This window comes from Magnolia sinica, chromosome 2 (assembly GCF_029962835.1).
Source record: "Magnolia sinica isolate HGM2019 chromosome 2, MsV1, whole genome shotgun sequence".
In the NCBI taxonomy this organism is placed as follows: Eukaryota; Viridiplantae; Streptophyta; class Magnoliopsida; order Magnoliales; family Magnoliaceae; genus Magnolia; species Magnolia sinica.
The window spans coordinates 3291314-3314436 of NC_080574.1; the positions used below are offsets into that span (position 1 = coordinate 3291314).

The 23123-nt window shown below is 40.1% G+C and overlaps 1 protein-coding gene across 1 annotated transcript; it reads right to left on the reverse strand.

Annotated features, from left to right (window-relative positions):
* Positions 1 to 1091: 1091 nt before the first annotated feature.
* Positions 1092 to 22058, reverse strand: LOC131231949 (very-long-chain aldehyde decarbonylase GL1-9-like). Its single transcript, XM_058228372.1, has 2 exons — positions 21245 to 22058; positions 1092 to 2041 (listed from the first exon to the last, which is right to left on the reverse strand). Exons 1-2 carry the CDS (start codon positions 21473 to 21475, stop codon positions 1499 to 1501), a joined length of 774 nt encoding a protein of 257 aa, XP_058084355.1. The 5' UTR covers positions 21476 to 22058; the 3' UTR covers positions 1092 to 1498.
* Between the last annotated feature and the right edge of the window lie 1065 nt (positions 22059 to 23123).

Consider the following 23123-nt stretch of genomic DNA (forward strand, 5'->3'; position numbering starts at 1 on the left):
AACTCGGATTGAATTGAACCAGTTCAGTGACTCAGTTACTTTGATATTGATGTTGCTCATCAAGTGTTTGATGAAATGACTCAACGACGTACCGGCTGGTGGCAAGGAAGGTATGTATATGAAACAAATACCATTTTTTCTTGATTTTCATGTTGCATACAAGGTGTTTGATGAAATACTTGTAAAACCCCTGTTGTTGTTTTACATACTGTGAGAAGGTGTAGTCCATGTATTCGTGAAAATGTTGCACAGGCAAACTCAGCTCGATCTTGGCTCAAACTGGCCTGAGCTACTAACCGAACCAAACCGAGCCGAGCTGGCTAGTCAGGCTCAAGGACCGAGCCGAGTTCCAGCTGGAGTCGGCCAAGCCGAATCCAGCTGTGCCAAGCTCGACTCGGTCGACTCGTGTACACCTCTATCTGTAGGTTAATTCAAATCAATTCCTTATATTCGACACCAAATATAACAGTTGAATGATCAGGTTAAAAAGGGACCCGATCACAGATGATCTTGCACAATGGGGGGAATGAGCCACAGAGAAACCTCCGACATTGAATCTCGGATTGGACATCCTCCTCCCCACCTCCCAAATGAAGGTAGTGTGCTCCCCACGCCCAAAGGATTCATCCACCAAAGGCTTTAAATGACGGTGATGGGACCAAAGGTAGGTCGCGACCCACAATTCCTTTTCAGGCTCTTTTATCACTATGGTTAAATATTAGAATATCATTAAGGAGATGGAAATTCTGCAAATCAAATTACTCCAACACAGACACCATTCAGGACGTGTATACTCGGATGCTGTTGATTCACTGACTCTTTAACCCAGAGAATCGCGCAATGCAAGTGTTCAACCCACTTCACCTATCTTGTGCCAGCTCACTTGTATTGGCGAGTCTTGGGATGGTTGGTAATCTCAAAGTAATGGCCATGTATATTTCCAACTCACAAAAACAATGGATGATTTAATCAGACCTACCAACAGCCTAACTCAACCTACACCTATGCAGCCCACTTTATGCACGGATCAGATGCCCCACATGTCCAATGAGCCAGGAAACATGAAAATCAGAAGCTTTGACAGCAATGGATGTTCATGATTTGTGCAAATGAACACATTAAGCAGTGGAAACAAAAAATCAAAATTCAGTACAACTTCAACCTTCATCGCCAATAATTCTGCAAACGAAATACTAGACAACATATAATTCAAAACCTATAAAAAGAAAGATACAATCACTTTGGGATAGAGGTGTGTGTACCACAGCCAACTACCAAAAGAACACTCAGCATTTTCAAATAAACATCCTATTGCTATGAGTAAGCAGGCCCCAACCTCTGGCTGAATTATAGGCAGTTTCAAGTTGATTTCTGTATGTCCAACATTTGAATTCAACTCTGACTGAGATCTTGGTTATGGGAGAAAGGTTGCCCAACCACCAATGAAGAAATACACAAAATGAAGAGAGCTAGGAAATGTACACTGCGGAACACATCACTAGTCTTTCATCAGCCTTGCTTCAAATCCTCCTTCCTGGCGGATCACCAGACTGTATGGCATGTGTGTCCCAAGAAGTTTGTCCCAGATAGTGAAGAACGGCTGCGAATAGTTGTATTTTGTGCCCTGAAGCTGATGGTGGATGTCGTGGTATGCAGTGTTGTTCTGGAACAAGATGTGGAAGACATTGCCAGGCAGCCACAGCCCACAATGGTCGTCAACGGTCTTGATCACCGCAAAGCAGAAGAATATCACGGCTGTCCGCGCAGTCATCCCTGACATGAGGAATGAGATGGCCCCACCTAAGGTGTCAAGCAAGAGACCCTCCAGAGGGTGGTTGTAAAGCGCTCCAATTGCATAGGGGACAACCAGCCTGTGGTGTTGTGAGTGGATATGTCGATATAGGTACTTGTTCTGGTGCATGTAGCGGTGCACGAAATACTGCCACGTGTCCATTACTAGCATTGCAACTATAATCTGTATGAGCTGGACTGGAAATGATGGTTGCACTGTGACCCCTGTTGAACTTGCCGTTGAGGTCATCTGTATCAGTAGAGCAAAAACAGACATCAACATGTGGAATCTTCTACTCGAAACGATTATAGAAAATATCCATGTGAGTTAAAAAGCAGCATCTAGAATTCCTTGATTGGGAACAACTTCAAAAGATTTCTATCAACGAGTCTCAATGTGCTAGTCCTGTCAGCCACATAGGTGAAATGCAATGGAGCCCACACCCGCTTAAGTTGAGGATGCATGCAAGGGGAATCTCCACATCCGAAGACAAGTGGTGTCCCTCCATTCCACAAATAGATGCCCACAGCACCAAATGATACAGTAGCTGTAGGACTGCCTTCCTTTCTTTCCCACTCAAGTGGTGAGGTGGATAAGCATGAGCTGCAGAACCAAACAAACAAATGGAACTGACGCACACAAAAAAAAAACCATTTCCCATGGTGTTGGGATTTTGCAATTTAAAATGAATTTTTACTATTTTTGTTAGAATGGATTTTTGTTATTTGAGGCTAGGAAAGCTCACTGTCCAGATTGGTAGGAAATTGATGCCCAATCTCCTAGCAGGGGTTTGGAATCTAAAAAACATCTGAGACACGGAACCATTCATAGCACCCTAAGCAAAATGAAAACACACAGACGGGTCCGACTCATGGCTCGGTGGTAGACTCCGTAAGTTTCAACATTAAAGGCATGGGTTCGGTGCCCATTGTGGTGTGTGGGTGTGAGAGTGTGTGAAAAAAAAGAAGAAGAAGACAGAGGATACATCATCATCATCATAATCTAAACCTTAACCCAATTAATTGAAGCTGGCTACATGACTCCTGTCCCACCATTCCACTCTATCAAGGGCCATCACTTCAATTAGACCATAGGTCAAGTCATTTCTTCCTATAAAATATACAGAGGACGATCATATTTAAGCGAGACCACTGTCTGTTGTGCCATGTTTGTCAAGTCCTGATGCAAGACATAAATAGTGTCCTGACACACGGTGCATGCAGGTGGGACCTATGATCAGTTAAAAAGAATTGTCGATGAGGAATTCCCCAAAATCACCCACATATCATAACCCCTCGAATAGTGGACTAGATAGAATTTTGAAGGATTCTGCCATCCATGGTAGGATCCATCAGAGCCATGGTCTGGATCATCAAACCACATGATTTGCATGGACTGAGAAAAACCATTCACATCCTAATGCATCCAGACCACCCAATCTCGGCCTGCCAGGATGATACCACAGTTTTAAAAACCCAAAAACTCGAATCATCTCAATGTTCGGCCAGGTCAGGTCAACTCAAAGACTCGGCCACTTCTTTACTTGACTCGACTTGGTATTTTATAATTAAAATTGAAAATATTCATTAGTAACAACTATTTCAAGATTGTTATATTAAAATAAAATATATAAAATAGCTGAAACGAACAGCTGCAAGGCTCGTGGCACTGGTTAGGACCTTTTCTTCCTAAGCATAGATCTCGTATTTGAGGCTCATTTCAAATTTTACTAAAAGAAAAGAAAAACAGTTTCACTAGGAGAGCGACTCGACTCAAGTCACACCTTGACCAATACAGCAAGCCAACTAAAGAGTCTTGTTGATTTGAACACAACTAAACTCACATTCAACATGAAAACGTGTCGAGTCGTCTCCAAGTTCTAGAACTATGTATGATTCAAGTCAACCCAAACTTTCCTAAATTTAAGTGCCTATCAACATGCATGCGTTGGACTCAGAGGCCATGATTTGCAGCTGGTAACTAATGACAATTTCTGACATGCTGAGATCAGAGACATCACAGGATGAGCGGTATTATTAATCTCACAGTGAATAGAACACACTTCCTGCCCTCCTGAATACCAAATTTGCTAGCCACGTGCAAGATGACAATGTGCATGTGAGACCCAGACCATCAGGAGGGCCCCACCCTGTAGATGTCCTGGCACGAAGATCAGATTGATCCATCTTGTTAGGTGGCCTGTAAACAACAGACACTTGAAAGAATGGTTAGCAGTCAACATAGACCTCAGACCATTGGCCAAACTGATGAGAGGATCAACCACATTTTTCAACAAGAGCATCTACATGGTGGAGCCCACCTGATGAGCTGCTTGGATCGTGCACATGGCATTATCTGGCTGCTGAGGAATTTACAGAACTCTCAAATTTCCCTACACTTCCCTAAAAGAATTCAATGGGGAAATCAGAAGGTAACCAAGAACAACCGTCTCTCAACCTTAAAATCCTTAAAAACCAAGACACAATGTATCGGTTATCTTGCATGCAAACTGCAAAAGAAGATAGTAATATGAAAAAATAAAATAAAATGGAATCTTCATAGAACTAGCTGACACAATCATGCTGGAAAAGAATTTCCCCAGCAGTTTAGAGCAGCCATGATGTAGCATGTCTACTCAACAGGGAGTTTCTCCTTTGTTGAGTAACAAACATCCCCTCGAGTCTTGATAGGAATTATTATGACACAGTATAAACAAAGTCGATAATTCTCATCATGAGACACCAGATGAAAATTGATGCAGGACAATTAACCACTTGCTCTAAAAGCTCGAACTGTTAGAGTATGGCAAATTAATCCCTCTAGCTCATAGCCCAGACCCCACATCGCATGGGTTAGGACCTCGGCCGAACCTCCTTCGTGGGCCCCAAATCACATGGGCCGCCCACCCCTAGTGTGTCCCCGCATCCCACGAGCTACCCCACTCGAGTCTGGTGTGAAATGCGCATTAATCACCCCCAGTGAAGAGTCTCAAACACGAGACCTCCTCCGTGGGCCACAACCACCCCCAGTGTGCCCCTGCATCCCACAAGCGACCCCACTCGAGCCCGGTGTGAAAATGCCCCTACATTAATCACCCTCAGTGAGGAGTCTCGAACACGAGACCTCTTACTCTGATACTAATTTGATGCAGGACAATTAACCACTTGCTCTAAAAGCTCGAACTGTTAGAGTATGGCGAATTAATCCCTTTAGCTCATAGCCCAGACCCCACATCACATGGGTTAGGACCTCGGCCGAACCTCCTTTGTGGGCCCCAAATCACATAGGCTACCCACCCCGAGTGTGTCCCCGCATCCCACGAGGTACCCTACTCGAGCCAGGTGTGAAATGCGCATTAATCATCCCCGGTGAGGAGTCTCGAACACAAGACCTCCTCCGTGAGCCGCACCCACCCCAAGTGTGCCCCTGCATCCCATAAGCGACCCCACTCAAGCCCGGTGTGAAAATGCCCCTATATTAAAAATGAGTGCACATAGACTACATACTTGGGCCGTGTTTGGATGCTCAAAATTGAATTCCAATAATTCAATTTCAAAAGGTGGATTTAGATGGTTTCAAGTTGGACTTGAATCGCATGGAATTGAAAGCGCAGATTGGATGACCCAACTTGAATCGCATGGAAATGAAAAAATAGATTGGATGACAGTATGAATGGTCCCACTTCCCCATTTTGGGTATTTCCTTTATACTTTAATGGAATTATTGCAGGTCAGTCCAAACAACTGGACATCCAAACACACCCTCAAGCTCATATGAATTTATCATAGTCAGCCTCAATTCTGGGACAAAAGAAACTCAATTTACTGCCTGTGTTGCATTATCTTGAGATATAATACAACCAAATTTGTAGAACTGAATCTGGATATTCGGATACAATAGATTGACACTAAAGGGGATGTTGATTTTTGCAGGATATCAATATAGACCTGGCGAACTTCTACAGTGATTTTTTGGATCTATGAAATCTTTATCAAATCCTTTCAACCATCCTTTTGAGTCCTCTCATCTCCTCCCATGCCTTCTCAGCCTTCTTTGATATCCCAGATGTTTAAAGCAATTCTGATATCATGGGATATTGTGATACCCAAAAAGTGGCCTAGAAAATAAGTGAAAAAATAATAATAAAGGGAAAAATGTTCAAAAAGTCATAATTAAAATAACTCTAACGACTAACTAAACAATCAATCTATCTACATATGGACCCCAAAGTCAAATCGGGCAATCAATTTGGGTCCAGATCTGTTATCCAACCATTGATCTGACTCGTATCCTCAACGAAGCCAATTTGGACCTTCATTGTGCTACAAATCTTAAATCTGGGAAGTTGGATCTGTTAGATCTTTAATCAGGGCCCATTGGATGGTCCTGATCTTCAAATGGCCAGCTTGTGGAACCATCTAGGACCATCTAATAGATGTGTGGCCTGGATGGATTAGATAATATGTCCATCTATAAGGGACACAATACTTACAATAACAAAGAAGAATATAACAAGTCGTCGTTTTTTTTTAGTATCAGACTTTCTATGCGTCTAGAGTATGACATTTCTTCGCACATTTCCCCTTTCTCGTGTGTCAAAAGAAAACTTCATGCTTGCAAGTGGCAACAAATAAATCTTGCTAAACCGCTTTTCCCTTTCATCAGAGAAAAACTATTGGTCATCAATGCTTGAGCACCACAGAACTCTACCCAAGCTACCATTCCCCAGGCCCGCTTGAACTGTAAACATTACCTCTACTTTTCCCAACTCAAAATGCAGATGATTGACATAAACCTAAAATATACAGTTGTGGTTAAATGTTCAAGTTGAACATGGAAATGAGGTTGCCAGGAGTAGGAAAAAATCATTCTCCATCAATGAAACAGTCATGGGTACACATTATCTACAAATTATTCCACTAAAAAAGCATAGGATCTGAGAATCTAGCTTCATCATCCATACAAACAGATGTCATCTCACTCAAGCTTCAACTAGAGAATCCGAGAATTCATACCTTGATGCAACTATAGAATTTTTATTTTATTTTTTTTTTTGAAAAGTCAAGGATTATATTAAGAGCTTAAAAGGAAAACAGGAGGGTTGCACCGCCAAGATAGCAGAGCAGCATAGCTACACTCCTATAAAGAACAAATTACGTCCCTTTAATTTATCTACATTAGACACCCACTCGACTAATAAGAGCCTAGCTCTAGTTGCTACGGATTCCGGCGAGTTGACGATACCGTGAAGCATCTCCCATTTCTACCTTCCCACACTGCCCACCAGACAGCAAGAAGAGACATTCTCTATAACTTTGTCCTCCTTTTGCCCAATCTAGGACCATGCAATGCCTTTAGGAGATTTCCTGTCGAATTAGGGACGGACGAGGACATATCAAATCAAGATAAGATTTCTGACCAGATCCAGCAGATGAAAGAGCAACGGATGAATAGGTGATCCACCGATTCCTCATTAGACATATAGCACAAACATACATTTGTGATAATCATCCCTCTTCTTCTCAAATTGTCTACATTTGTGCAACTATAGAATTTTGAACTGCCTTGAATGGTGAAAGCCTTTTCGGCCCAAGAGGCCATTAATGGCTGATTGTTTTTCTGTAGAGGGAGGGGTTTGGCTTCCTCCTTTTAGACGGAAACCTTCTGATCTCAAAATTTTGAAGCTCCTCTTTCTTGTCTACAGAGTCGTTTTACTTATTCAAGTTTGAAAAACTCCCTTAATTGGTCTATTGCAAGCTCTGTAGCCGTTCCTTCCTCGACAATTAGATGTTGTCATACGCGTTCAATCTGGTTCTATGGTGTGCCCCCAAAGGTTTTTGTGTTTGTATAGCTTGTGGGCAAGAATCATGTGCTTGCAGTCGATAATTTGAGAAAAAGAGGCATGATTTTTTCCAAATGTTTGCTCAGTAGTTGTGGAATCAATGGATCATCTCTTTATCCACTATTCGGATGCATGATGGAGAGCTTTGCGCCTAGCAACAAGGTGTCCCATTGCGGTAATGGTGGGTGTAATGGTGCCCCCCATTACGGATACGCCGAATCGGCGTACCGGCCGATACAGGGCGCATAACAGCCGATACGCCCTTGTATCCGTCAATTATTTTTACTCCAAAAAATCTGAAAAAATATTCAGAAAATCCAAAAAATTGTAAATATTCCAAATATGCATTCATTTATAATTTTGAACATGTTTATGGTAGTGTAATAGTCCACTCTTTGGTGAGCATGTTGTATCGAGCTGTCTAATGAATTTATGAATTTGACAACCTAGTATTGGTTGCAGATCTTTTATATTTAATTATCTAACTATATAATATCAATATGAATTAATTAGAATGAATTTAATACCAAAATATCTCATATTTGTAGGTATTAGTGTATTACATATCTTGCGACTCGCGTACATTTTGTTTCAACATACAATCTAGGGACTTTTGTGTCCTATTATGTAATTCATATATCTAACAATTTAATATCATTTTCCCCAATAAATCTCAAGAAAAAAATAAAATTAGAATTCGGTAAATAGTGTTGCCGATTCGGTGCTGATTTGGTAGACTGTTTGAAGCCCCAAATCAACCTCAAATTCATGCAATCTATTTAAAATTCTCAAATGGATTGGTGGACATTTATTGAATAGTGAAGAATGAAAATATCAAATGATTCTATATATATATATATATATATATATATATTGCAAATTTAGAGTGAAAAACTTTTAAACAAATTAATTTTGGGATTGTGACTTAGCAACAATAGTGCCATAATTTAATTTATTATTTTTGAGTTAATGTATACCTCCTGCACAATTTTTTAAGGTCATGTATGTGGGGCCCACCTTGATGTATGTATTGTATATCAATGTCGTTCATCCGTTTTATCAACTCATTTTAGGGCATGGTCCAAAAATGAGGCATATCCAGATCTCAAGTGGACCACTAGTGAGTGAAGCCCTGAAATTGGGGCCACCTTGATGTATTTGTATATCCATGTTGTCAATCTATTTTGCCAACTCATTTTAAGGCATGGTCCAAAAAATCAAGCAGATCAAAACCTCAGATGGACCACTAGTAGTGACGCCTTGAACATAGGGCCCACCTCAACGCAGTTGTTGTATATCCATGCCATCCATCCTTTTTGCCAACTCATTTTAGGGCAAGGTCCAAAAAATGAGGCAAATTCAAATCTATGGTGGATCACACAGTAGGGATTGAATTCCCACAATTAAAACTTCTGTTATTATTATTATTATTATTATTTAGATAAGTTGCTAAATAAACATTACAGTGAACCATAGGAAGTTTTTAACAGTGGGCATTCAATCCTACTGTGTGGTCCACTTGAGATTTGGATCTGCTTCATTTTAGAGACCATGCCCTTCAATGAACAGGAAAAACTGATGGATGGCATGGATATACAACACATAAATCAAGGTGGGCCCCATCCACCAAAATAGTGCAAGTGCACTGAGCGGCGTACGCCACTGACTACTTTAAAAAAAAAAAAAAAAGAAAAGAAAAGCGCATGGCTATTTTTTTACAGCCACACCACCCATTCGTTTTTTTAGATAGAGAGAAATGAGAGGGAAAAAGAGAGAGCGCAAAGAGAGAGGGGGGGGGGGGTGGGCACACCAGAAGGGCAAGGAGGAGAAGGAGCCGCAGCAGCGCCGCAGAATAAGAAAAATCAAGTATATTTTTTCTTTTCTTTTCTTTTCTTTAGAGTTAGTGTGCATAACCACTGTTACTGTTATAGGACCGTAACAACTGTTATGCCTTGTAATGGTCGTTATGGCTATTTCGGTTTGTTTTTTTTTTTGAACATCACCGTTTCAACCCCGCATCGTGTAACGGAGACCACTGTCACCATTACATATCAGTTGTTACGGCCGATACATAACCGATTTGGGACACCTTGCCTGACAGGGGTCTTATAGACAATGCTTGTGTCTATCAACGTAGGAGGCGTGTGTTACCCGTGTTAATGTAGTTAGATGATAGGTACGGGTCCAGTCTCTAGAGGTTGAAGACCTTAGACATATATTTGTGACATGTGTAAGTTGCTTGAAGGAGATATTTTGACCGTTGGATAGCGACGATGTGTGATCGGACCGTTGGATCATCGTGGCCCACTCTCATTGTTCTATCATTGGGGCCGATTGGGCGCATCTTGAATTTGAGTTTATCTTATGAATATTTTATTTATTTTAGTTTTGAGACAGTGTGCACACAATTTTTTGTATGCATTTCATTTTTTAAAAAACTTTTTTAATATGAGTATTTTGGTCATTTAATGTAATTTTGAATTTATAAGGGTGTTTTACCCTAAACCTGAGAAAAATGCTATGTTATGTTTATGAAAAGAAAAGGAGCTTTTGCTTTCTCAAGGCCAGACAATTCCGTCTTTGACTTGCGGTGATTGGAAGAGGGCGTGAGGCCCAGGGAAGTAATTTCTCATCTTCTCCTTCTCTCTCCTTCTTTCTTTTCTCAAAGTATTCTCTTCTTTAAACCTATTCTCTTCATTTTCTTCTAAATTCTCTAGATCTAGAAGCCGATCCCTTGTCTTTTCTATCCAAATCATTAAATCTTGAAAGAACTTGATCCCCACATATAGATATTTTGATCTTCTTCAAATCTCATCACCCAAGGCCTTGGATATGAACTATAATCAAAGAACCATCAATTTTTTTGAATTTTTCACATTTCATAATCCAAAAAATTCATATTTCTTGTATTAAAAAATCCACTTGGATCGTTAGACGGCTCTATTGTAAGACGAAAGTCCTATCTTTCACTGGATCCAACTAAATTCATATTTTAAGGTTCAATACAACGTGTTTGTGATGGATGGCCATGATCATTGCTGAATGTTCCTTATTTCCTTCTTGTTTTATGATATATGATGCGGAATTTTATTGCCAATACTTGCATAAATCTACCCCTTTCAAATACCACCTTCATTTTTTTTTTGCATAAATCTGTCACTTTCCAATATCACATTCATTTAGGATTGGAATAGGTCGTCCTACATCACTAGGGGCCCACACGTGTGGGTCGTTAACTAGGGTTTTTGGGTCCTCAATAGTTGATTTCGATTGGGGTTGAAGTTGGATGATGAAAAGTTGAAGAAAAAGATTATTTGGATCGTCTTGGATAGGAAGGGAAGAAGAGATGAAGCTTTTGAGAAAATACCTCTTTTGGATAGAAAGTAAGAGAGAATGAAGATGATAGATGGAAGTCTCGCACCTTCATTGAATGGGGAATGGAATCACACCACACCCAAGCTCCAAATTACATGGATTATTCTTCAAATCACATGAAGAAGAGAAAACACAAAGCTGTTTTTTTCCAAAATAATGGCATTTGGGCTTCACACACCCATCTTTCTCTTTTATAGTCTCAAAAAAGACATTTTACAAAAAGACGTCAGATAAGATTCTCAACATAAATATGCTTGATAAATTAAAAGTTGTTTATAACTCCCTTATGTCATAACAAATATAAACCATACCAAAAATAACGAAGCATGTAAATAATCTAAACAACTAAACTATTTCGTAACCATTGGGGGTCCATAATCATAATGCCCAATGATGATCCAATGGTCCGATCATCATGTCCACCCAATCCAACGGTCTAATGTGTCCATCAAGATCCTATATGCAGCCCACGTGCATCTTCCCAATGTGGGGTCTTCAAATATGCATAAACATGCACGTAGAGTCTTCAAATATGCATGAAGTCATGAACATGCACGTGGGGTCTTCAATGTTGCCAGGAATGTGAACTAGACCAAGTGGGCCTCATGTAATGGTCGTCTAGCCATAAGGAGACTAGCTCAACCCTCCTCCTCTGGTATGTCCTCATCACAAACCCTACCTAATCCCTAGATCCCAAATTCCAAAAAAAAAAAAAAAAATCCCAAATCTCAATCTCTAAATCCCAAAACCCTAACGAAAATCTTTTTCTTTTTTTTTGTAAATCCTTTTCCCTAACCTGATTTTATTGGCATCATTGTCTTTTCACGTGGTTGCTGCACTCCCCACGCTAGATTGAAAGTCCCTTCTTCCAAGTGGGCCACTCTCGTAATATTTTATATTTTCCTGCACCGCGTATGTGATAGCCTAGGCCCTTTGGGTTACAAATCTGAATTTTCTAAATCTATTATGAGGATATGTTTAGTTTTACATGTTAAATGCTGAAATTAATGCGTAATTGATCTCACATCTTGCACCCTAGGTTAGTTTCAATCGTCCTACATCAATTGGATTATGTAGTGGTGAGAAAGAGAAAAACTCAAAAGGCCATCAATGGTCAGGTTCATCATCCGGATAAAGTATATCTTATGCAAATCCTGTATTAACGTAAATGGACCTGACTTGCAATGTATTCTACTTGTAGCTAGTTCTTTTGACTGCACAACTTTTTCTGTACAGTCCTTTAACAAGTTGCCTCTACAAGATCATTCCATAGAGAACTTGGATCTCCTTCCCTTCTCTCTATATTTTATGGTTAGGGGAAAATTGCACTTCCATAATTAGATTAAGACATCTACATAACTGGATGGTTTGCTTGCTTTTATGAATAACAATTTTATCAAGCAAACCCAAAATATTATGGAAGAAGGAAAGAATTCCCATACAAAGCAGCGGTCATCGGATCACTTCATTTGCTAGAGAATTAATAAAGTAATTAGCTTCTCTACAAACAAAGGAAACAAAATGTTTAAATTCAAAGCGAAATCCCTAATCTCAACAAAGACGAAAGCAAGTCTCCGCTGTTCCAAACACTCATTCATTGCCTGAGAGAGATTACATTCTTCCTGACCCCTTTGACTGTTTAAGTGGATAAAAGGAACAGGGAAATACAGGAAGACCTTCTCTAATTGCTGTACCTTCTGGTTCACAACATTCATTCATTGCCCATGAGAGATTGAACTCTTCTTTCCTATGTCAACTACTAAAGTTTCAAAAAGTGAAAAAAGCATAAAAGACCTTCTCCAACTACTTTGGAAAGCTTTGCACACCAGAACCCAATTCACGAAGGGGCCTCCAATCCTTTAAACACAATATCTTAAAGTGTCATGACAATTAGAAGAGACTTTTGCTTGTCTCTTTCCACATTCACCACCAAATAACACAAGCCCATTATCGAAGCCCACAAGACAGCTGAAATTTATGCATTCTCCACCTACGGGCATTTTCTCAAACCTTTTCAAACTTCCCTAAAGCAGGGTTATTGGATATGAGTATGACTGTCATTCACCTTTTAAGATCACCAAATTCTTGTTTATTTTCCTCTAACTTTCATCTAGAGGGTCCACACTCCACACTTGCGTTTGAAAATCCTGAAATGACATTAAATTATTTTTTTGTAGTCACCCAGTGAGATCCTTGACCTTCCCAAAGTACACAACACAAGGCTCGGATAAACACAGTTTCTCCCTGGAAAATTCAAAATCCCTAGCAAAATGTTTAGCGTTCCCACACATAGGGTTTCTTTCAGGCTGTCATCGCTAAAGTCATTAACAGAGGAATAAATTTCTAGACGCTTGTGGTCACAAGTGGTGGTGCGCCAGGAGAGAACAAAGATGCATTTTGCAGAAGGAAACAGAAGAAGATGCATAACATATGCATGACATTAAGAAAGACCTTCAGCTATATTTCTAGTAGCGGTAAAGATGGTTGAGGAATTAAAATCTTCTACATGTGTTTCCTTGAGTTTCTTACATTGCATTTTCACTGCATTGATTGAGGAAGGTTTTATCATTCTTAGGTTTTTCACATTTTCACTGCGTTGATTGACAAAGTATTTTGACAAAGTTGAAGTTTTGGTCTAGGTTTAGATATCAAAACCTGATTTTCAGCTTGCTATTCTCTTTCTACTACTTTTTTACCAAACAGTTGAAAAACATCATTTGGCTTATAGACCTTAATATATAAGCTATTGTGAAAGGGTGGTCTTCTACCTTAGCACGATTGTTTCATTGAGAAGATTCCATTACACCTATTGGCACATTTGGAATTCCTTCAGCAGAAGAGATCAATGCAGGGGGTGAAGAGTTGATTGTGCACAAGGAGATGCAGCAAGCACTGGTGCATCATCCTGATTCCCCAGGGCTTCAGAGAAAGTCAAGCGAAGACCTATTTGATGGAGGGGAAAGAGCAAATAGTGGGAGAGATCTCAATTCCAGCAAAGGGACAATGGCATCAGCAGTGTCATTCCATTCCATGGTTGTCAAGAAACAATTTGTGCTCGAAATTTGGGGCAGTGGATGAGAGGAACCTTTCCACGACAAAAGCCAAGAAGGAAAATTTGGAGATCGGCTCGGAAAAAAGCAGCAAGCTGATTCAGCACTTTGACGGAGAGGTGGTGTAAATTTCTTTCATGGACAAAGAACAAAATCCAAGCAACAGTTGAGGTCGATAGACAGAGACTGTGTTTTAAATAGCTACACGATGTAGCCTATAGCTTACGCTACGCTATATAGCATAGCTTAGCCTTAACACTACGTAGCTCATGAAAATAGCTTAAGTCTCCTGTAGCCTATACTACATGATAATTTGTGTACGCTACATAGCTCACATTATAAGTTATTTTTCACTACAGCATGAAAGTCAATGTCTTCAATGATTGGTTAGAAATTCCTATTTTCAATAAAAATTACTTAATCTTTTCAATACTTATAGTAAAATAATATAAGTAACAATATTAATCAATTTCATTTCTCTTTCTTTACCTTTATATTTAACCATTGCCCTTTCCTATTACGTTACGTTGCGTTTGGTTGCACCAAATATGATGAAATTTTGTTAATTTCATTATTAATGAGTCTAATTTGATGCAGAATATCATGAATTGGTGCAACCACATGCAACCTTGATTAAAAAACTAGAAATAACTTGTAGCTTACGCCTCACGCTTCAGAGAGGCGAACGCTATGCTACATGCTATTTAAAACGTTGGCCAGAGATAAGCCAACTGTTAACATTGTCCGCTCCAAGGAAGATGGGGGGGGGGGTGAGAGAAGCACATGATACAACTCAAGAGAGTCTCGAGAAGTGGGGATAGGGTGCCTCAAACATCACCATCATAATCTCAGCATTATCCCAGTAAATTAGGGTTGTCTACATGAATCATGTTCTGCTGTTCCTCTCTATCAAGGGCCACAACGCACCCTAGCATGAGTTTGGAATGTCATATTGTTCATATAACTGTTGGAAGTTATGGCATAAGTTTGACACCATCTGCCAACCTGACGCAACCCTCCTCCTTTAGCGGAGCTTGGGACCGGTAATGAGAGTATAAAACTCCCACAGGCGCAATGTAATAGACTATTAAATAGGTTGATTACGATCAAGCTCTATATAATAGTCTATTACATAGGTCGATTACAATCAACAAGAAAGGGAGACATCCTTCATATAGAAGGATACAATTTGAAATGGTTGAGCAAAGCCGCATCTGGGACTGGGAGCTTTAGGGAATAAGGATTGTGCCCAGTCATTCTATCCAGTTGAGGGAGAAATTGAGGCATTATTTGTTGTGGAATCAAGCAGCGATCAATGCAGAAGTGGAGTTTATCTGTAAGTTCCTGCTGTCTGCTAATTGTTAAAGTCCAGGGTGGGCTGTTTACAGTGGATAATCTTCTATGATTCCTGGCAAATAGCACAAGGCAGATGGGGTTGGTATGTGGAGGAAGCTTACAAAGGTGTGGTATTCCCTAGTGCACTAGAGGAAACATTAATGTGTTTAGTTTCCTGGTGAGAAATAGGAAGAAATCATTTCTTGACATTCATCTGAAATTTGGACATAATTGACATGTCATAACAGTGCCTCTTTCACCTGATCAAATAATCAGGAGAACCTTTTAAGGAAAGGGATTCTCAATTTTTAGGATCTTTTCAGTTTGCAATGGGCAACATGTTTCCAGGCACATGCAACCTCATTCTTTTAAATTCAAAAATATGTGGTTTAAGGGGTAAAGCCTTCCTGAGAAAGTGGAGGAATGATGGAGGTGGAGCAAGTAGATGGGTTTGGTTACAGATTTTATTGGAAACTACAGAAGGTAATGGCTAAAATCGAAACATGGAATAGGGAGTATTTTGGTTCAATGGAGGAAAGGAAATCTGTAGAAAATTCAAAAATGGGATAGAACCCAAGAATTACAGGGATGGTAAAATAGGAATTAGCCTTAAGGGGAAGTTTAAAGGGAAGCCTGGAAAGTTTCAAAGATCGAAGAGATCTCGCAGTGGTAGACATCCAAAGGGCTTTAAAGAAATGTAATGGGTAGAGTAACCAAAGAAAGGAAGAAAGAAAGAAACACCAATAATAGAATTGGAGGATAATATGCTTGATCAACCAGAAGATATTACAAAGGTAGCAATGTGCCGTGGACTTGATATCTCTTTAGCACCCACACCCATGTGGCACTCGCACCATGCCCTAACACTACTCAGGTCAGCCTAACTACCACTTGCACTACTAAATACTAAAAATCCAGAGACTTGGTGAGATTGCAAGAGAATACAAGAAAGTGATTGGGAAAGCTTGTATTGTGTTATGAAGAGAAAATTGCAAGCCCAAGAAGTGAGTCCCAAATGAGGAGTCCTTGTATGGGCACAAGACACCTCTAGAAGCATAAATCAATGGTTTCTAGAAAGATTCTAGATAATTGTACACAATTCCAACCATGTGCCATGTGGCATTCATCCAATGTTCACAAATCCTCTGGAAAGTTTCTAGATAAATATACACAATTCTAGTCACAAAACTGATGCGGAGCAATTAACCACTTGCTCTAAAAGCTCAAACTGATAGAGCATGGCGAATTAATCCCTTCATCTCATAGCCCAGGCCCCAAATCCATGGGTTAGGTCCTCGGCCGAACCCTCCTCGTGGGCCCCAAATCTATGGGTTCCACCTCACATGAGCCCCAAATCACATGGGTTCCGCGGGCCGCCCACCCCAAGTGTGCCCCCACATCCTATAGGCCACCCCACTCGAGCCCAATATGAAAATACCCCTACATTAATCACCCCCGGTAATGAGTCTCGAACACGAGACCTCCCGCTCTGATACCAATTTGATGCAGGACAATTAACCACTTGCTCTAAAAGCTCGAACTGATAGAACATGGCGAATTAATCTATTTATCTCATAGCCCGAGTCCCAAATACATGGGTTAGGTCCTCGGCCGAACCTTCCTCATGGACGCCAAATCCATGGGTTCCGCCTCACACGAGCCCCAAATCACATGAGTTCCACGGGCCGCCCACCTCGAGTGTGCCCCCGCATCCCACGGGTCACCCCACTAGAGCCCGGTGTAAAAATGCATTTGCATTAATTACTCTCGGTGAGGAGTCTCGAACACGAGACCTCCCGCTCTTATACCAATTTGATGCAGGACAATTAACCACTTGCTCTAAAAGCTCGAACTGATAGAGCATGGCGAATTAATCCCTTTACCTCATAGCCCAAGCCCCAAATCCATGGATTAGGACCTCTGCCGAACCCTCCTCGCGGACCCCAAATCCATGAGTTCCACCTCACACGGGCCCCAAATCACATGGGTTCCGCGGGCCACCCACCCCGAGTATGCCCTTGCATCCCACAGGCTACCCCACTCGAGCCTGGTGTGAAAATGCCCCTGCATTAAAAACTCTCCTAGAGAACTCTAGAATATTTTAAACAAAGTGTTCAAAACAGATACAGCTGTAACGGTGGGAACCATTACACATTATAGGGTCACAACAGAAAAAAAGCCCGTAAATGCCATTACAGAAGAAATGGCCCATAACAGCCAAGTAACAATCCGTTACGGGGCCAATATAAGTTTTTTCAACAAAAAACCATAATGGTAATAGCAATGGCCATTACAACCATTGTTACAGCTATTGAATACCTTAATTCTAGGGTTCTCAACAAAATTCTACAAGACTAGTCTAGATGTCTCTACACACTATGTACAAGTGTACAATGTGAGCCAAAAATGGCTAACTCCAAAAAAGAGCCTCCAACCCTATGACAAGTGGCATTCTAAAACAATCTTTATGCAAGGGAAGGCTTGGTGAGGCCTTCTTTATGGCCTCCATTTAGATACTATCAACCCCAACATGGTAAAATGAGAAGAAAGGGAATTTAAGGAGGAAGTTAAGAGGCGTTTGATTTGTACTAAAAGTGTTAGGCCAGGAAAGTTCACTTTCAAATTTTTATCAAATTTATTGGTTATTATAAAGAATGATATCATTGAAGTCTTGAAGGAATTCCATTTGCGAGCCAAGAGCAGGCCTGTGGGGATTGGCCTTACTTCTGGTAATGTAGGTCGGTTGGCAGACACACAAGGTTGCAAAGCTGATAATTTGCCAATAACCTATCTCATCTAACGCTTGGTCCAAATCCAAGATCTCTGAAATTTGGACTTGGAGATCAAGCAATTTAAAAACAATTGGCAGATTGGAAATGAAATTATACATCATTAGGGAGCCACACAATGCTAATCAATTCTACATTGGTTAACACCGAAGTCTATCACTTATCTTTTTTTATTTACCATGGCTGCAATGGTGAAGAAACTGAAAAAATCAAAGAAATCTTGCTTTGCAAGAGAGGAAAAGGACATTGTTATCATCTAAAAGATTGGAAAACAGTTCAAAATCCAAGAGAAAGGGGGATTTAGGACTCACATTTGGGAGAGATTTTGGGCCTTACTAGCTAAATTTTGGTGGAGATTTGAGAGAGAAGGGTGCACTTTGGAGATGGTAATATGTAAGGGAATAAATTGGAACCCAAAGGAGGGTATGAAAATTGCAGAGGGTCTTTAGGTTGGAGGAATATGTGTAAGATGGAGGCTGTTATGAAGAAGTTAAGAAGAATTTAGAAGATAGCTGGGCAGAGGAGATAGTTAGCATTGGTGTTTCTTCTTTTGTTTGGAGTGGTTGCTAGCAATAGTTAAGACTGTTATGAGATTTTGCAAGCAAAGGTGGTTCAACCCAATTATTAAAGCAAAGAGATATCAACACTGAATTGAAAAGAAGTAGACAAAAATTACACTCACAAGAATATTTGAATGGAGAGGGAGAAATAACTTTATTAATATCAAACTTCTTCTTATAATACTTAAGAAAACAACTCACACTTAGAAAATGTTGGAATCTTTGGGGCATAAAATTTTGGAATCTTTAGGGCCTGTTTGATTTTCCATAATACATGTAAATCCGGAACAAATAGGTAATTATTACCATTTCACTTGGTTTGAAAATGGGTGGGTAATTCCACCTCAAAAACCGGTCCAAAAGTGTTGACTTAAATCTATGGGCCCCACTATAATGTATATGATATATACGTGTCATCCATCTATTTTATCATAATATTTTGGGGTATGAGCTGAAAAATGAGGCAGATCCAATGCTCAAATGGCCCACACGAAAGAAAATAGTAGCCTTAATTCGTCCATCATTGAAAGTTGTTTCCTTCACTGAGCCCACATTGAGGTTTATTCGTCATCTAACTGGTTCATAGGGTCACACAGACATGGATAAGGGGAAAACACAGATATCAACTTGATCCAAAACTTCTAAAGGCCCCAAGAAAATAGCCCTAGTCTAAATAAAATTAACTAAAACACTCATAATGTGTCCGAATATAAAATAATCAAAAATTAAATCCTAAAATATAATAAAGTCCAAAACTGATGTAAACGATCAACGATCAATAGCCCGATCATGTGATCCATGCGATCCAATGGCCCGATCGTCACGTCCTTCCGATCCAACGGTCTGAATCACTCCATAAAGTAGCCCATGTGCATTTTCCCAGTGTGGGGTCTTCCAGATGCTCGCACATGCGCATGGGGTCTTCAGCACGATCACGGGTACTCGCCTAGACACAGGGAAATCGGCACGGCCCGCCTCCTCCTCTGATACGTACGTAAGGGTGTACGTGACATAATGTCCTCATCACAAAGAGTTATTTCCAACATCATAATAATTTTCCTAATATTTGCATCATGCACAAGTCCAAGGAGGAATCAATTGATCATCTCTTTGTGAATCGTAGTGTGGCATGTGCAGCTTGAGGTGAATTTTTTAAATTATTCCGTCTTTCATTGTTCTTCAAGGTAAGGTGACGAACATCATCATTACAGGGTGGAAAGGGATCCTTAAAGAATAGAGGGAAGGTGCATTGGAAATTATTTGCCCTAGTTGTTCTTTTGGGAAATTTTGAAGGAGCGGAATCGCTGCAATTTTGAAGATAAGGTGAAAACCATGAGAATGGTGGAAAGCACCAAAGGTCATGTTTTATACGGGGGCTAATATTGTAAAGACTCAAGAGCTTTCTAATATGCCAGTTTAGGAGATCCTCACAGTTAAAGACGCTGAATGCTGATGTTTGTCTCAAGGGTTAAGTTAACACTTTGTTTCCCTCGATGGCAATAGTGGTTTTGTTTTGGTGTCGGTTTTGTCCCGCATTGTTCACTCATTTTTGTTTTCTTATAAAAAATTCTTTATTCTCACTAGGAAGTGCCTGGTGTCACCTAGGTTTTTGGCTATTCAAATCCACATAAACATGCACAATAACAGAAAATAGAAAAAACAAAAAAAAAAGTTCCATTTAACCAAAAAATAATTGAACAATGATCACCTACCAAGAACCCGGATCTTGGTCATGGTTCAAAAAGCCGTTATGCACCAAAACAGGCCATCACAATGACAGGTCTTTTTTTTTTTCCTTTTTCTTTTTCTTTTTTTGAAAGATGACAATGACAGTCTTTACTATGTGGATGCCAAAATAAACAGAAAATAACTTGCTAAAATTCCACTGAAAAGATAGAAAGTAGAAGTCCAGAATAAATAAATAAATAAAGACGAAGAAGAAGAAAGAATGCAGAGATAAGAAATCTGATCCCGACCGACATCCATGCAATGCATATCCAATATGTTTTGAGCAAGTAAAAGGGTCCGCATGCAAAGCACAGTGTGCATTCAAGTGCCAGAGGTCACAAGTTCGTGTCCACAACATGTGTCTGATATCAGAACATATTTGCAACACTAGTTGAATGCTGCAAATTTGAGTTTGACATGTGTAGCACACAGCCCAGATCCTATGTGCCTTTAGTCTGAGATGTTCTGCAATCAGACAATCCCACCCATCATTTCAAACTTTTCGCATTCAGTGCTAACGTTGCTAATATTCTTTTATACCATCCATTCATAGGTTACAATAACCCATGCGCGGAGGGAATCACCGGATGGATGGCTCAGATTAACATGTGCATTTCCGATATGTTTGTGGCCATTCACAAAGAGGAGAAACATAAACCCGACACAGATAACTGAATTGCGGCCATTCACAAAGACTACTTAGTCAATCCATCAAGCTACATCACAAGAGGGGAAAAGAAATCTGCATTCTGGAAATTAGTACAGATACTAACCGAGAAGAGTGTCTGAGCTACCGTGGCCTGAACAAGCTGTTGGAGAAGAACACCCTTAATCACCGACCATATGGGCACCAAATTCTTCTGTTCTTCCTCTTTCCTCGTATGCAAGCGGAAACGATCCAAAGGGGGCAAAAGCTGGTAAATTCCGGCATACACCCAATAAACTACAATGGGAGCAAAAGTGCCCATCGATTCGTCGCTCAAATATGCTTCCCAGAAAACCATCTTTGGAAACAAAATCGTAAAGAACAAAAAAAAAAAAAAAAAAAGAACTCTCTTCCAGATAAATAACTAATAATAATAATAATAATAAAAGATAGAGATGGAGACAGAGTCCAGTAAGAAAATTAAGGCCCCATATCAGATTCTGCCTCAAATTGCATTGATGTTGCAGATCTATGAAAAGGGTGGGGGTCAGATTTTCGTATAAAAAAGGGGAGATGTGGGTTTGAGAAGAAATCAAAAACCCACGTTTCAGATCTAAGGCAATGTAGGACCTGATTGGGGCTTCAGAAATGAAAAGGGAAGAAAATCAAAGAAAGAAGAAGACTTTCAAAAGAAAATCAGAAACACGCATCGTTCTTTCCTTCAGAGAGAGAAATCGAGGTGGGTTTGGGAAGAAATCGAAAAAAGCGAGATTGTGTTTCACCAGAAACTGCATGATCTTGGCAGACTTGAGAGAACTTTTCTAGGGTTTACACACGAAAGGAGCGGTTTTTTCCGTTGGTTTTTGAGAGAGAGATCCGAGTCTTGAAGAAAGACCGATGAGTCTTGGTCACTGAAAAATAAAAATCTCCTTTTCTTCGTTTATTTCACTGTTTTTCTTTCATTCAATTTTCACATAAAATTCCGATTTTACCCAAGATTTTCCGCTCGGTGGGCAGCTTTTTGAAGAGGGAAGTTACGAAAGTACCCTCCAATATTCGACGCGGATTTCCTGCCGCAAGAAGTTCCCGAGCTGGGAACCTAGGTGGGCCACAGCGATGTTTATTAAGATCCACCACGTCCATCCGTTTTTTTAGATCATTTTAGAACATAAGATCAAAAATGAACGGGATCCAAAACTCAAGTGGACTGCACTAAAGGAAAAGGTAGGTAGGAAAATTCCTACTGTTGAAATCTGCCTGGGGTGGACAGTAATGGTTGCATGCCATCCATACCTTTCATAACGTCATTAATACTTGGATAAACTGAAAACACAAACATTAACCTAATTCAAAACTTGTTTGGCCCCACAAATATTTCAACTGCAAAGGTTGAATCCTCACTTTTGGGGCCCAATTGAGTATTAGACCCGGTTCATTTTTGGCCTTATGAGCTAAAATGATCTCTAAAGAAGGATGGACGGTGTAGATCTCTCATAAACATCACGGTGGCCCCACCTAAGTTCCCAGCGCAAGATATTCCCGTGAAAAGCTTTTGCAGGAAATCGCGTCCTCCCATATCATTTTGGAAGCGCATCGGCTGGTGTACCACACATCAGCTATGTAGATGGTGTAGATACGTGTCGTGCGAAGACGAGCGCCGACGCTCCACGAGCTACTAGCTGTACCAACGGTTCAAAGGATATCAAAGTTATATAGGCCCACAATGGTGTGTTTATTATATCCACATGGTTTATCTATTTTTCGAGGTAATTTTACAGCATTAGAAAAAAAATAATCATATTCAAAGCTTAAATTGACCACAACAAAAATAGCAGTGAGGATAAAGATTTTCACAGTTAAAAAATTTAACATTTATTTTCCATCCGTTAATAAGGCCAAAGATACACGGATGAAGAGGAAAAACAAATTTCATATTTTTCCAAAACTTCTTTCCTCAAAAGGGTTTCAATGATAGATGTTCAAGCAGTGGGGTCCAATTGATCTTC

What these genes read in the sequence shown, in the direction of transcription:
- LOC131231949 (XM_058228372.1), bottom strand. Translation starts at nt 21,475, where the DNA reads ATGGTTTTCTGGGAAGCATATTTGAGCGACGAATCGATGGGCACTTTT. An exon ending in TAGCTCAGACACTCTTCTCG is followed by an intron (nt 2,042 to 21,244) that starts GTTAGTATCTGT and finishes CTACTGATACAG; the next exon opens with ATGACCTCAACGGCAAGTTC.